A 14,421-nucleotide genomic window follows, 5' to 3' on the forward strand; every position below is an offset into this window, starting at 1 on the left:
TATGACCTTAATGTCCAAAATATGTACCTTATCTCTAGCAAAAACTCAAGGTGTGCTGTAGCATAGATTTACTAATTATTATATTATGAAAAAAGAATAGAGTCATCATCACATAACTTAATAACTACTCAAATCAAAATTAAGGGGATGAAAGTTGTATCAAATCATTGTCCTACTTCTCCACTCAGCTCACATTCAACCAGAAACTTAAATCCTCACAAAATCACAGAATGTTACCAAATAGTTGACCTGTAAGAATATTCACATCACTCTAGCACCACAGTTATCAAAAATTACTGTTCATTGTCCAAGTATTACCATACAAATAGAAGTTTTCAGATAACTTATAGATCCAGTGATGAAACATTATTGGACTTGTATCTCACTAAAATATTGGTCTTTTTATTAAGCTCTCATTCCCAGACGCAGTGTCACGAATTGCACAATACACACAGTACCCAATGTTGCCTAGTTCAAAAATAGATCATCAGTATAGTTACACCACTTTTGTTTGTATACAGTCATCTTTTTCATTACCCAATCTTGCCTGTCAGCTCCATTATTTTACTTACATTTCTTACCTCGTTAGCTAGTGGAGAGTATTCTCAAAAAAATATCCCTACTGCGAAGACAGGCTCCCTAACCATTAAGACCCTAACTTTATTAATTTTATTATTTCATTATTTGCTTCATTATCTGATAAATAAACACCTGCTCTTCTTATCTAGAGCAAAATTGATTCTACTGAAAAACACACCACAGTAACAGATCCTTATGCTAAGGCAAACTTAACTCTCATTACTGATCAGACAAAATTGTCGCTTAAAGAAAACTGTTATTTCACTGTATTCCATCAAATTGCTTGAGATTCTAGCCTGAAGGGCTGTATAATACAAATCTTGCTTATTCTTTCTGCACACATTACTCCAGGCAACTATGTGTAACGTTTCATTTCCTTAATTCTAGAAGAGGCTGTACCATGACACAGATAGTTATCTCCATATACTGATTGCACTGTACACAAACACTTACATTTACCACAATTAATATTAAGACCAAGTATTCGAGATGGTTCTTATTGCATATTGCCTCTGCTGCTGCACCAAATTATACTGATTACACACATGAGCTGATTGCTTCAGATGTTAATTATAGTTTTCAAATAATCTGCACCTTCTCCTCCACATATGCTGACATCTTTCATTTTCTGTTTACCTTTCCGACAGAAATTCTTTGACCATGACAATATTAGAGAAGGAAAATTGCTACTCACCATATAGTGAAGATGCTGAGTTGCGATCGGCACAACAAAAACATTCATTTCATAAAACCGGAATAAACACATGCTGTTATTACAGGGTGCCACACTTCCTTCTTACTTACCATTTGATCTTCTTCATACAACAAATCCTCATTAATCCTTTCTCTGGAAAAACTACCATCCTGCTTACCAAAATAATTATCAGACAGTCAAATGACAGATAGCATGGTACTCTTCCTCATTACCACTCTCAGACTCTTAACTCTTTATTAGGCCAAACATTATCCTCCTCTATTTTTTCTTTACTTAACACATTGTCATCATTATAAATTATAAATTCAAATACCTCGTCCTCATCACTACTGGATTCATCATTGCTAGCATCATTACAACTGCTGTCATAATCAGATCCAGTGTCACTTTCTCTAAGCTTTAGATTTTGTACCTCTTTCACCTTTTTCTCTATTTTAGCCAATTTTGAATCTACATTTTCATTTACTTTTACCGGTTTCTCCTCTGCCATTACTGCACACTTGGTATCTACCTCAGTTTCTAAGTCATTTTTAATCTGGTCGATTTGGTTCTCAAGTTTAACCCTATTTTCAGCACAAAGTTTCGTGGCTGCTTTGACTTCATCTTTACACTGTTTCTCAGAAGCCTTCACCTTCCTACTATAATCATCACAAAGCTTCTTTCTCTTCTTCTGCACATTTACTACTCATTAATGTTAATTTCTTATTAGTATTATGTACTAAATTCTTTATCTTTTCATCACAATCTTTGACTACCGCCTCGGCCTTCTTATTTAATTCTGTAAGATTAGAGCTGACTGCTTTAATTTCCTTTTTAATTTCTTTTTCAGTTCATCCTTTAACCCAGTCATGTCTTCTTTCATGCTATTTTACAATCTACTAATGTCTTCTTTCTTACTCATACTACTCATAATTTGCCTTAACCTCGCTTCCAATTTTCCATCTGCCATAAACTTTTGCCCTTACTGACTTTCGCTGTTAGATTCCTCCCCCTTATCCTTAACGATTTCATCCACTTCAGTACTGTTTTCGTCCATTTTGCTCACAACACAATGTAGATAATGATTTTGTCATTCCATCTACAAAAGGACTTTTGTCCCCATCATTCAAAGTTACACTCATGTCTGATTAATAACCACTACCATATACAGTATCAGTCCAAATTAAGTCTTTCTGTTGATTTAAAAACTTAACCCCTACAGCTTTGTTATCAATCACATCACTCTCCTGTTGTCCATTTTCCCCCATCACACTGTCTTGTTGTTGAGGCCACTCATTGTGTATCACTTCATATAAAATGGTCTTTGCTATGAATTACTTTATCTTTATTCACTCGTCTTCTGCAGTTGCTGCTGCTGCTGCAGCTGTTATCTTGTTTCGTCATCTGCACAGATGCTGCAAGTTGTAATTTTCTCGGTGAGGCGAGTTGTTTATCCCGGTCGGCTTATCCACCTGCATGCTGATGGGCTGCTCCCGTACTCAGTGGCTGCTTCAATGGAACCCCCCCGCTGATTGGCTGCTGTCATATTGTAGTCATGAAAGCCATGTGCTGATTGACTGTTGCATGTCCTCTGTTAAAATCGGTCTACTGTAAACCGCTCGAGTTCATTGTTCAAAGTTCATAAGTCCTAATTTATTGTGCCCAAAGACAGTAGTAGGGCAACAAATGTGACGTTCGCCTGCTTAATTTCTTCGTTGATAGTCTTCGTTGTGACATAATGTGTTGTCATACTGGCTGAAAAAAGAGGGGTGAAGATTCAACACTGACTACTGTAAATGATGTAGCCGACAGTTGCACGATTGCGTTTCACAGTTCTTTACTTTTACTGTTCATAACCCCCCAATATTACACAGTTAATATGGCCAGTTCACTATTGGTTAACTTTTGATAAGCCTCATTAATAGTTTGCAGGCAAACGTCAGCATACCGCTACAATAGTTTACCGTTGAATATCTGTGAGTAGTAAAAACCTAACGACACAGTTCTTGCAGAATAATAGGGCACGTGTGAGACTATTGGGTAGGCACTCATTATTTTAACACATGACCTATTTGTGTTAGACTTATTTCATGGTTAAGTTGATGCATTGTTTTTGATCTAACCAATACAGGTTTCTCATCTGAAAATCAGCTGTGGACTGACTGTCATGGGACCAAAAATCAGGCCTTTATATATCCTCACAATAATAGGCACTGAAACTATATATTTTTCGATGTTTAAGTTACAGAAATTACAATTAAAACATAACTCATTCAATTAACTAAATATATAGAAAAATTCCTCCTTTCGAACAGTTCCTTCTACCACAAAGGTTAGGCTGAATTATTTGTTTAAATAATGAAATTAACAGATATAGTTATGCAAACAATGCTTGTGACAAATCTGGTAATTATTTTGGAATTACGTAAGGGCTGGCTTTGCTAACATGTTTTCAAATAGAGCCAAATAAATACTTTAAGAATGCTGGTAGTAGTTCTTCCAAATGTTAGTAACTATTACAGAATTTATATTTGTTTATAAGCCAACAATAGAATTCGAGTCCTGAGACAATTACTGATTTCACACTATGACAAAGCTATTAATTAGGAGTGGTCAAAATAAAGTAGGAAATTAATTATATACATAAAACTAAGCACAAAATTATATCTGGTGCTACATTCTTTAAAACTGAGGGTCAGCCTTTCTCTTTTATGGAAATGCAGATTATACTCATGCATGTTAATGGCGATCAGGCAAAAAATTAAAAAATGAATATAAGGGAGCAGATAGCAAAACAAGAGAGAAAGTAAAAAGATCCCAACTTGCTTTGTCACACAGGGAGTGCCATTTTGTTTCCGGTTTAGAGTGATGAACCCAGGTTTCATTACCCGTGACAATGTTTGACAAAATATTTTCATGATCAACATTATAACACATGAGCAATTATGGCTAGATTGTCCTTTATTGGTCTATATGATCTTCTGTTAGGTGACGAGGAACTGAGCTGGCATCCACCTTTGTGTACCCCAACAAAGGATGTGTCAGCAGTATCAACAGAGATATCCAGTTGTGCAGTGAGTTGCCCGATTGTGATCCTTTGATTACATCAAATTGGAGTCCAGCATTGTAGGAGCTGTGTGCGGCTGGCTGGCATGGTGGAGATTGGACAGCTTTGCGTGACCTCGTTGCAATAACAGATGCATTGCATAATGACTGACAGTGCTTTTGTTCATTTTCAGGTCTCTGTAGACATTTGCAGATGCCTACGAAAATCTGTGAAGCTCTGGTTGTCTGCCAAAAAATACTCAATGACGGCTCTCTGCGTGAAACACGCTTCTGTTACAGATGCCATTTGGACTGCTATGTATATTGCCGCCACCTTTTGGAACTTCATGAAACTGTAAGGGCTCAAGTGGGAATATTCTAAGATGTTCCACAACAAATCTGGATTTTTTTCAATCAAAATTGGCCGAGGAAGGAAAAAAGTTGTTGAATTGCTTAGTGAATGCCCCCTGGTACTACATCTACATCTATACTCCGCAAGCCACCCAACGGTGTGTGGCGGAGGGCGCTTTACGTGCCACTGTAATTACCTCTCTTTCCTGTTTGTCACATTTGGTTCACGGGAAGAACGACTGCTGGAAAGCCTCCGTGTGCGCTCGAATCTCTCTAATTTTACATTCAAGATCTCCTCAGGAGGTATAAGTTGGGGGAAGCAATATATTCGGTACCTCACCCAGAAACGCACCCTCTCGAAACCTGGACAGCAAGCTACACCGCGATGCAGAGCGCCTCTCTTGCAGAGTCTGCCACTTGAGTTTGCTAAACATCTCCGTAACGCTATCACGCTTACCAAATAACCCTGTGATGAAACATGCCGCCCTTCTTTGGATCTTCTCTATCTCCTCTGTCAACCCAACCTGGTACGGATCCCACACTGATGAGCAATACTCAAGTATAGGTCGAACGAGTGTTTTGGATGCCACCTCCTTTGTCGGTGGACTACATTTTCTAAGGACTCTCCCGATGAATCTCAACCTGGCATCCGCCTTATCAACAATTAATGTTAAATGATCATTCCACTTCAAATTATTCCGTACACATACTCCCAGATATTTTACAGAACTAACTGCTACCAGTGTGTGTTCCACTATCATATAATCATACAATAAAGGAGCCTTCTTTCTATGTATTCGCAAAACATTACATTTGTCTATGTTAAGGGTCAGTTGCCACTCCCTGCACCAAGTGCCTATCCGCTGCAGCTCTTCCAGCATTTTGCTGCAATTTTCTACTATAAGTTGCACAAGACATTGCCAGCAGCATTTGATTGAACGAACAGTTGTTCATGACGCAAGAGGCTGAATCAGAGAATGTGATAGTGTACATCCGAGTGTCAACGAACCACTATTAACGGCTCCATGTTCAGTTGCATATTCAATGCAGAGTTGTTCGGTATTGCAGAGCCTGTAAACATTTTAGGAAATTATGCGGATGGAGAAATGTCATTGAATTTTATTTAGAAAGTGATGCCGCTGAAGAAATTATGGAAAGTGTTACAATGCAGAGCCATGAATTTATTTGAAAGTGTACCGGAGAAGGTGGGTGTGTGGGATGTCATGGGTGTGAGAAGGTAAATGGATTCATGGGAACAGTTCTGGGAAGCGCCTAAGGCTTTGAGCAGGTACTGGAGGTTTTGTTGGACTTCTGAGATGGCATCACTCCGGCAGAATTTGTAGGTAGAGGAGCCAAGCAACTGGCAGGCTTTATGTCAGGTAGTCATTGTAGTTCATAATGACAGTTGTGTTATCTTTGGCTGCAGGTTGGATGATGATGATGATGATGATGATGATGATGAGGATTTGTTTCGAGGCTGGTATGGCTGTCATTTTTCCTGCTCAGAGGCTGGTGTCTTCAGGAAGGTACTTGTGTAAGGATGGTGAGTCAAAGTTCAATTTAAACAAATTTATGCCAACGGGATGGTTTGGGGAGGGGGAGGGGGCGGGGGCAGAGCGAGATCACGATTGGATGGTGATATGAACAGGGAGAGGCAAGGTTCAGTGTTAGGATTAGATTAGCTTTGGTTGGTAGGTCTGGTATCAAAGAAGTGTTTCCATTACTGAAATCTGGAGGAGAGTAAGTCTTTGACAAATCCAACAAGGTTAAATTTTGGTGTAGGGCTGAAAATTAGGTCTATGGATAGGACAGAAACTTCTGTGGGGGGCTAATGATTTTGGTGGAAAGGTGAACAACAGTGTTCTGAGATTGTTCCAGCTCTGGATTTGGTAGGGTGTTGGTAGGGACTTTTGGGGGATATTGCAAGTTGTAAATTTCACCTGGGCAGAGTCTGGGTGCTATGAGTGGTTGATGAGGAGCACCATTGCATGTAAGGTAGGGGTTGGATAGTGGTTCTCCAAGGTGGCAGTAGGATAACTTACGGAGCTGTTGTTGTAAATGCTCTTCCAGATACTAGTGAAATCTCTCACTTGAATCCATTTCCTCCTTCACCTCAATGACAGCCTGCATACTAATCTTCTAAATGCTCCCCAAAATCCACAAACCCAACAATCCTGGACACATCATTGTAGCTGATTAGTGTCAGGGTTGCCACAAGTTATGGCAATCAGGTAATATCAGGGAATTTCAAACATGTCAGGGAAATCAGGGAAATACTATGGAAATTTTAAAAAAAAGGAAAAACTTCTGGAAAAATCTTGTTTTTGTCTCAGTAGATGGAGTGGTTTGTTTACTGGGAGACGTCATGAATTGTCACTGGTCAGACACGACTGAGTGCATGTGCCACTTCCCTACTTCCTAATTCCTACTGCTTCTCCCCTTCCTACCACACCCCTCAGGTTGCAGTCAGTGCTGCCACCACTTCTTGCTGCTAGCCTAGCACCTGGCGAAGAGAGGCAGGAAGACATGAGGAGTCTTTTGTTTGGATCTGATTCGTGGAGACTGTAGATGCATTGGCCAGAGAAGGCAGTTATGTATGCATGACTTTTGTCTGAGCGATTGTGTGAATGTGTGTGCGCTCTCATTTTCTGACGAAGGCTGTGGCTGAAAATTTGGTTGTGAGTGCGTGATTGTCTTTTCTGTGTGCCTGTCTGCAGCTCAGCAATCATCATTACGGTGTGTTGATACCTATCCTCATTTTATTGAGTCCAAGAGTATTCGCACAAGTAATCTGTTGCATGGATTGATCACCACAGTCTCATTTCATCAACATGCTGTCTGTGAATCATGAGTAGCTGGCCACATGAGTGGATTTCTGTGATGGGGTAAAACTGCAGGCGATTTCTGCAGGTATGTCTAACAGTTCGGGCATGCCGATCTGAAGCCCATTGTTTCCCACTAATATGCAGGCCCTGTCCGTTGTATATAGTCTCACCATCTGCCCGCAGGCTGGATCTGTTTGTGTGGCATAAGGTGGCGAATTTTCATGGTCTATCTCTGGAGCCAGGACTGCAGTGCGTTTTGGCAGGCCAGAGGCCATGGGCAGTGGATTTCAGGAATTGTGACATTCTCACAACAAGTACATTGTAAAATGTGGTATTTTATAAACTTTTTTAAATTCTAGACCTTTTTAGCACTTTGGAAGTAGTTTATATGTTAGAAAGTGTGGACAGTAAAAAGAAGACAATTGTGGCAGTCACTAGCAGTTTGTACGGTATGTACTTATATATTTATCAAAAGAAAAATCACACAGTACCTATAAAATAATAGACATAACATAGTGGAGTGGGTAATAACAGGCAGTAATAAACATAGTAGAACCAACATTTTATTGGTGGTCATCTATAGTGTTTGTTTACACAACACTTCCCTGCCTTATACACTTCTTCCAAGAGAGCTGTTTTTTTCTGAGGTCATTTCTGAAATCACTGAAGGTATTTTTAAAACTGTCGTGTGTCTCCAAGGAAATGTGTATTTTTGTCACAGAAGTGTGTTGTTTTATTGAAATAAAATAACATCAGTGGTTCTGGTAAAATACATATACCATTTGGCTTGCTTTGCCCATCTAAAAAACAGTTCATTACAAAAGATGTTGGTGTCAGTACTTAAGATTTTTTGGCAGGTATTTCCTCATTTGTCACTATTGTATTTTGTACCGTGCCTGCAAAGATGGATTTAAAATACCTTCAGTTATTGTAAAGTCGGTACAGACAACCCTCAAATGAAGAATTTTGCAACAAAGACTGTTTTCAAATAATACATCTAGAGGATATCTTCCTAGCCTCACAAAACACCAAACCACACTGGTCTAATCCAGGTTCATTGATCATGTCTTCATGATCTGGACTCAGTGCCAAGACACCTATCCTCGTTCCTTCACAACCTGAACACCTTTTCTCCCGTCTGCTACACTAGGTTCTCCTTTCCTTAGTGTGCCACCATCCTGGACATTGACCAACTCCCCTCTGATGGCTGTCTCCACACCTCTGTTCATATTAAACCCACCAACCTGCATTTTGTCAGCTACCTGCTGAAGGTCTCAAAAATGCCATCACAGACAAGCACCATCTCCAGACCCAGTCTGCAAACAGGTTTCCTGTCCCATATCCCCACACACCCACTAATCCTTCTGCGACCCCCAAGAGTCAGCTACAAAAGAGTGCTCCCTTTGTCACCCAGTACCACCCCAACCTGAAGCAACTGAACAACATCCTTTGTCAGGGATTTGATTATCTACCATCATGCCCTGAAATGAGGGACATCCTATCCAAGATACCCCTCCTAAAGTTGTGTTATGTCACCCACCCAACCTCCCTAACATCCTAGTCCATCCCACTCCTGATCACACGCCATTGCCACAGGGATAACATCCCTCTGGAAGACCAAGGTGCACAATCTGCCTAACACATCCACTGAGCACTTCCTATTCAAGTACCGTGATACTACCTCATCAGAGGCTGACCCACATGTGAAGACAGCCATGTGATATACCGCCTCTGCTTCAATTATTGCACGCTTTATCATCTTGGTATGACTACCAACCAACTGTCTATCAGGATGAATAGCCACTGCCAAACTGTGGCAGAGAGCAAAGTAGACCACCCTGTGGCCCAACATGCAGCTGAACATAACATGCTAGATTTTAACCATTGCCTCACAACTGGTCCATCTGGGTCCTTCCTCCCATCATCAGCTTTTTGGAACTGCACAGATGGGAGTTACCCTTACAACACATTCCCCACTCCAAAAACATTCCAGTCCCAACCTATGTCCCCATAGTGTCCACCCAACAGTTTCTACCCCCATCGGTCATATAACCACCTCTTTCAGTCATATCTCCTAACCCTCATTGTGCTCATCCTTTGCCAACACACCCACCAGCCTCTTCCTGTTTCTGCTTATCTCATTTTCTACTCCCCTTCCTCCCCCACCCCTCTCCCATTGCACTCTGCTATCCCAGTGTGTAACAATCTGCTCACTGTGCCTGTCTGCAGCTTAATGTATCATCTTTATATGTTGAGTAGCAATTTATCCTTTTTCTAATTGTTGATATTCCAACCTTGATTTTCCATTGTTTTATAGGGCAATATTGTTATATTTAAATTACATATATGTTAGTTTGTATAGTAATATGTTGTAATGATATGTGGTGTCGTAGTTTTACATAACTTGATAATGGCATAATGTAGTCCTGAAAGATGTTTTGCTAAATAAATCACATGTTTTTTTAGAACTGTTGTGTAATAATCTCTGTACTGGTTCTTGATATTGTAAGCCATTGTACAACAGTTCACTCTTAATGTATGGTCATTCCGATTCATCTCTTCCTGCAGAGTATGTCTCTTCGCTTCTCACATCCCTTCCTCTTTTCATATTCAGACTTAAGAGCCATTACCTATTTTTAAATTTTTTTCCTTGCCTCTGCAGATGCTGCTTCTCTTCTCATTTTCACCAGGTATCTTAGAAGTTGATTCATGTAGTTTTTTTCATAAGTAAAGTGAACCTCTAGTGAAGCATTAAACTACTACTGGTTACAAATTTTTCCATTTTCATAAACAAATGCACTATCTTCCTTGAATTTTTATAAGGTTGAGAAATGAACAACTTCTGTGAAATATTTGTTTGCAGATAATTTTCAGTATTGCAAATAGTTATTTGGAATTAGGCCACAATGCAATGGATTCACTTGAAAAGTGGACAAAGGAAATACCTTCAGAGGATATGGATACACTGATAACAAAAGTTTTGCCTTACATGGAACCATTTCTTCAGAGCAAAAGTAAGCATACTACTTTTTTTAAACAATATTTTTGTGTTTATGAATGCATATGTTTTAATTTAGGTATGTATTTACTTTTTTTAATTTGGTTATTTAATTTTAGGGTTTGTAAAATGTTCATGTAATTTGTCAAACTATTTTTGTTTGTTTCAAAATATAGTGCTGTTTTTTTTTTTTTAATTTGTAATTAATAGATGTCTGATTGGCAGAAGAGTGATTGATTGACGGAAGTGTGATTGAGAGAAGTTTAGAAAAAAAACTCTCCTCTTTTTTTGTAAAAGGTCGTGATTCAGTACTTGATGTAGTCAATACTTGATGTGTGTTTGTTATGAATTTTCTGTAGTTTCTTCAGGTAAGTAGATAACAAGTGGAAATCTGCAAATGTTTTTATAAAGGAAAGCAAAGGGGAGGCATATTTTAAATATTGTTGAATGTTTTTCATTATTCAGCCAACAGTTAACAGATAAGCAAGAGAAATATTAAGACTAAAGCCACCACTTCTTTGCAGAAAGTTGATTTCAGTGCAGAAAAAAGGAGCTATTTGTTTCCCATATTTTTGTTGAGCAGTGCTTCACACATATCATGTGTGTTTTTGAGTTTAGTTAATCAGTTCATAATGAACAGTGGTAATCATGTAATGAGTGAACTGTGGATTTATTTTCAAGGAATGTTCTTAAAAATTTATTTTATTTACTAGCGATTCATCAAGAACATCAACACATTTAATCACACTATGTGAGCATGGAAGTAGTTGCCAGGGAGTAACTGATGAAATCATTAGCAAATTAGTTTTTAACAAATGGTAATTTATTCACTTTAATGGTGCCTAAAGCATTTTTTAAAAGAAACAGATTTAAAATTATAAGCAGAAAGCACCCTCTAAATATCAAGTTAAAATTTATTCTGAGGCAGAAAGAAACAAATTTTTGACTGTATGAGCTTTCGGGCTGAGAACCTTGCCCCGCTCCCTTTTTACACGGCCGTAGTTACAACCCCTCACAACAACCTATGAAAGATTTCACTGGTGCAAATCTGCAATACACCAGATTACTTTAAACTAAAAGTTTTAACAATTCACACAAGCACATGAACTATGCACCCTGTAGGAGGGATGGACATGATAGAAAACACTAAAATTAAAATATTAACTTTCTCGCCGAAGGTGCAACTTGATTTTAACTTCTAAGAAAAGTCTTATGGTGAAAGGGTGGCAACTTTATATACTAAAATGATCATTTAAATAAAAGCCATGAAATGCAATCTTATATAAAATTCTACAGGGTTGGCCAAACAAGTTAAGATGTTCTACAGTACACGGATACTGCCTCTCAAGATGATAGGCAAGATCAAAACATGTTTCAGGAATTAGGCCGTTACACTCCAAGCAATAAATTCGTCAATACGAAATCTGACAAACATGACAAAGGCAGCTACTAACGTACGGTAGACTGATAGAGAGATTACTGAACAACTCGAACCACAGGTTGCTCTAACCTGCCCCTACTCCACAAAGGAAAAACGGACCACCCAATTCATAAACAACCACCTTGACACGGGTGGGCAAACGGAGAAGAATTGTGGGACGACCCCAAAACAAAATGGCTGGTAACCTCACCAAGAAAACAAGTAGAATTTAACAAGTAAATGAAATGACATATCGCCATTCACTTAACTTCTAATAAACTAAGATTTCTGGAGAAGACCTGGCGCAGCACCCCCAAATCGCTCTCCCGAACCGTCTGCTGCCAGCCGCTTCAACAGACGCAGGAAGGTGCACCAATCTACCATTTCATGGCGTCGCAGCTCGCACCGGCCAGACTGATGTCGTGGGTTGACTCCTGTTGTTCTCGTGTCGACCGCGAAGCCACTACCCCTCGCTATACAGCACGGTGGCGACCTCACATGTGCGGATGCTCAAGACGGACAAGTCATCTTGTGTCTCAGTGCGCAACCGACCGACTGATCGATCCAACCGCCTTGACCATTGCCTGAGCAAACTCGAGCAGACTGGCGACTTAATGCGCAGAGTCAGATGGAGGAACTAAGCCCCGACCGAGGGACCACTCGCTGAGTTCTCTTACTGGCGGATTGGAAAGACTCTCATTTTGCCGGTTTGAAAGGTTGATCCGAACGAAAGATATACTAGCACTCCGGATGACAGACAGACAGACACTAACTGCCTCACAACTGAGGACGAGAGACAGACTAGCAAGCTGGGGACGAGAGACTGATCCAGACTGACCAACTTGCGTGCTCATAGCGCCCCTTAAATGCACTTGAACAGGCAACCTTTCCCCTTTCCCACCATAGGGAGACACCAAAGCTGCGATTGCCACAGTGGCGCCGTCGCCAGAAACGGAGGGCGACTGCTTCACACTACGCGCTGCGGCGCGCCCTTCAAAACAGCAATTTTTATCGTGGCTCAATGAGCATGTTGCAGAGTTATTATTTAACCTATAGATTGTAAGTAAATGAACCTCTCCCATGACATAAATCATCAAGGTGAAAGCAGAGGATTTCTAAGATGTGAATAAGTTATGAAAGTAAGGAGGGCAATCAAGATGTGTTAGATAAGTACTGGGTAGTTGTAATTAAAGGTGAGCTACTCACATAGGTCCAGTGTGGGCTGTAATTCGCAGCAAAACTTGGTAGATATTCTAATGTGTTAAAGTGGAACTAAGTTAAGCTGATAAAAATTGCTTCCAATTTTGACCGACAGATGCAAGTCTGGTACTGTGAATGCAAGAGAGACATGTAGAAATGTTTCCATGGGTAATGGATTAGGATCAAGATGCTGGCAGAAAACCTCGCACAAGTGAGAAAGGCATAATGGTGATTGAAGTATTAACCTCCACTTCCACAATTTGTTCATTATGAGCACCTGAGACGTCGACAAGATGCTGCACAGCACCAGACTTGCACCTGGAGGACAAAATTGGAGCAGTTTTTTCAGCATAAATTGGTTCAGCATTAACACATTAGCATATCTACCAAGTTTGGCTGCCATACGGTATTTGCAATCCACACTGGACCTATGTGAGTAGTGACACTTCATTAATGATACAGTATTGGCTCTTCACTCCATTCCTCTAACCTCCGTCTCTCCCTCATTTACCTTCCATCAGTTCATTCACCTCCCTCCCTCTCACTGCTGTATTATCCCACTTCCACCTTTCACCTTCTCATTTCCCCATTGTCCTGCCTTCCACACTCTCCTCCCACGTGCTACCACTTCTGCTGCCTCTCTCCCTCCCTCCCATAAATTCCCTCTTCCCTCCCAATGCCTCTCACTTGCCTCCCCATGCCCATGATGAAATAACATAACTGCAACACCATGTCATATTACTATTCTCCATCATAATGTAATGCTTTTACCAGAAAATAGTGTCAAGATCAAAATTACAAAAACAGTAATGTCCTGTAATTCTCCTGAGTTCAACATCTCACTCATCATGAGGGGTTGTTGCTCAGTTTTTTGGGGAGACTGAGGGGAGTACTTCAAGACGTACCTGAAGCATAGTTGAATGTTTACAGGCCTGGAGCCAGTTTTCCGAACAGACTGGAGTGGCATAGTTGCAGGGTCAGCATCCAGGAGTCACCAGGAGCTGTCCTTAATGTGTAAAGCGATGGAGAGCAAAACAGCGTTTTATAATTTATCTGAAACAAATTGTATGTAAATAAAAAAAGTTATGTAACTGTTAAAGATGCTGACCTCATATTCTGGGGGGATGGCATTTACTCTGTCCAGCCATCCCAATTTAGGTTTTCTGCAAAGCATGTAGAAAATCCACTATTGGGTTGAAGTGTGATACTGAATCCCTCTGATATCTTGGTTGTTGTGATAGATTGATCTGTAGCATAGTGTAGGTCTATGTTAGGTTGAAAGGTGATCATTTGGTTGACAGGTGGCAAG

General features: G+C 40.0%; 1 protein-coding gene across 1 annotated transcript in view; it reads left to right on the forward strand.

Moving 5' to 3' along the window:
- LOC124623192 (DNA-dependent protein kinase catalytic subunit-like) overlaps positions 1 to 14,421 on the forward strand; it is a 565,210-nt gene that overhangs the window by 139,225 nt on the left and 411,564 nt on the right. Inside the window, exon 13 of the mRNA XM_047149022.1 lies at positions 10,358 to 10,508. Within this exon, the coding sequence (XP_047004978.1) occupies positions 10,358 to 10,508 (151 nt within the window). The remainder of the gene's footprint in view (positions 1 to 10,357; positions 10,509 to 14,421) is intronic.

This window comes from Schistocerca americana, chromosome 1 (assembly GCF_021461395.2).
Source record: "Schistocerca americana isolate TAMUIC-IGC-003095 chromosome 1, iqSchAmer2.1, whole genome shotgun sequence".
Lineage (NCBI taxonomy): Eukaryota > Metazoa > Arthropoda > Insecta > Orthoptera > Acrididae > Schistocerca > Schistocerca americana.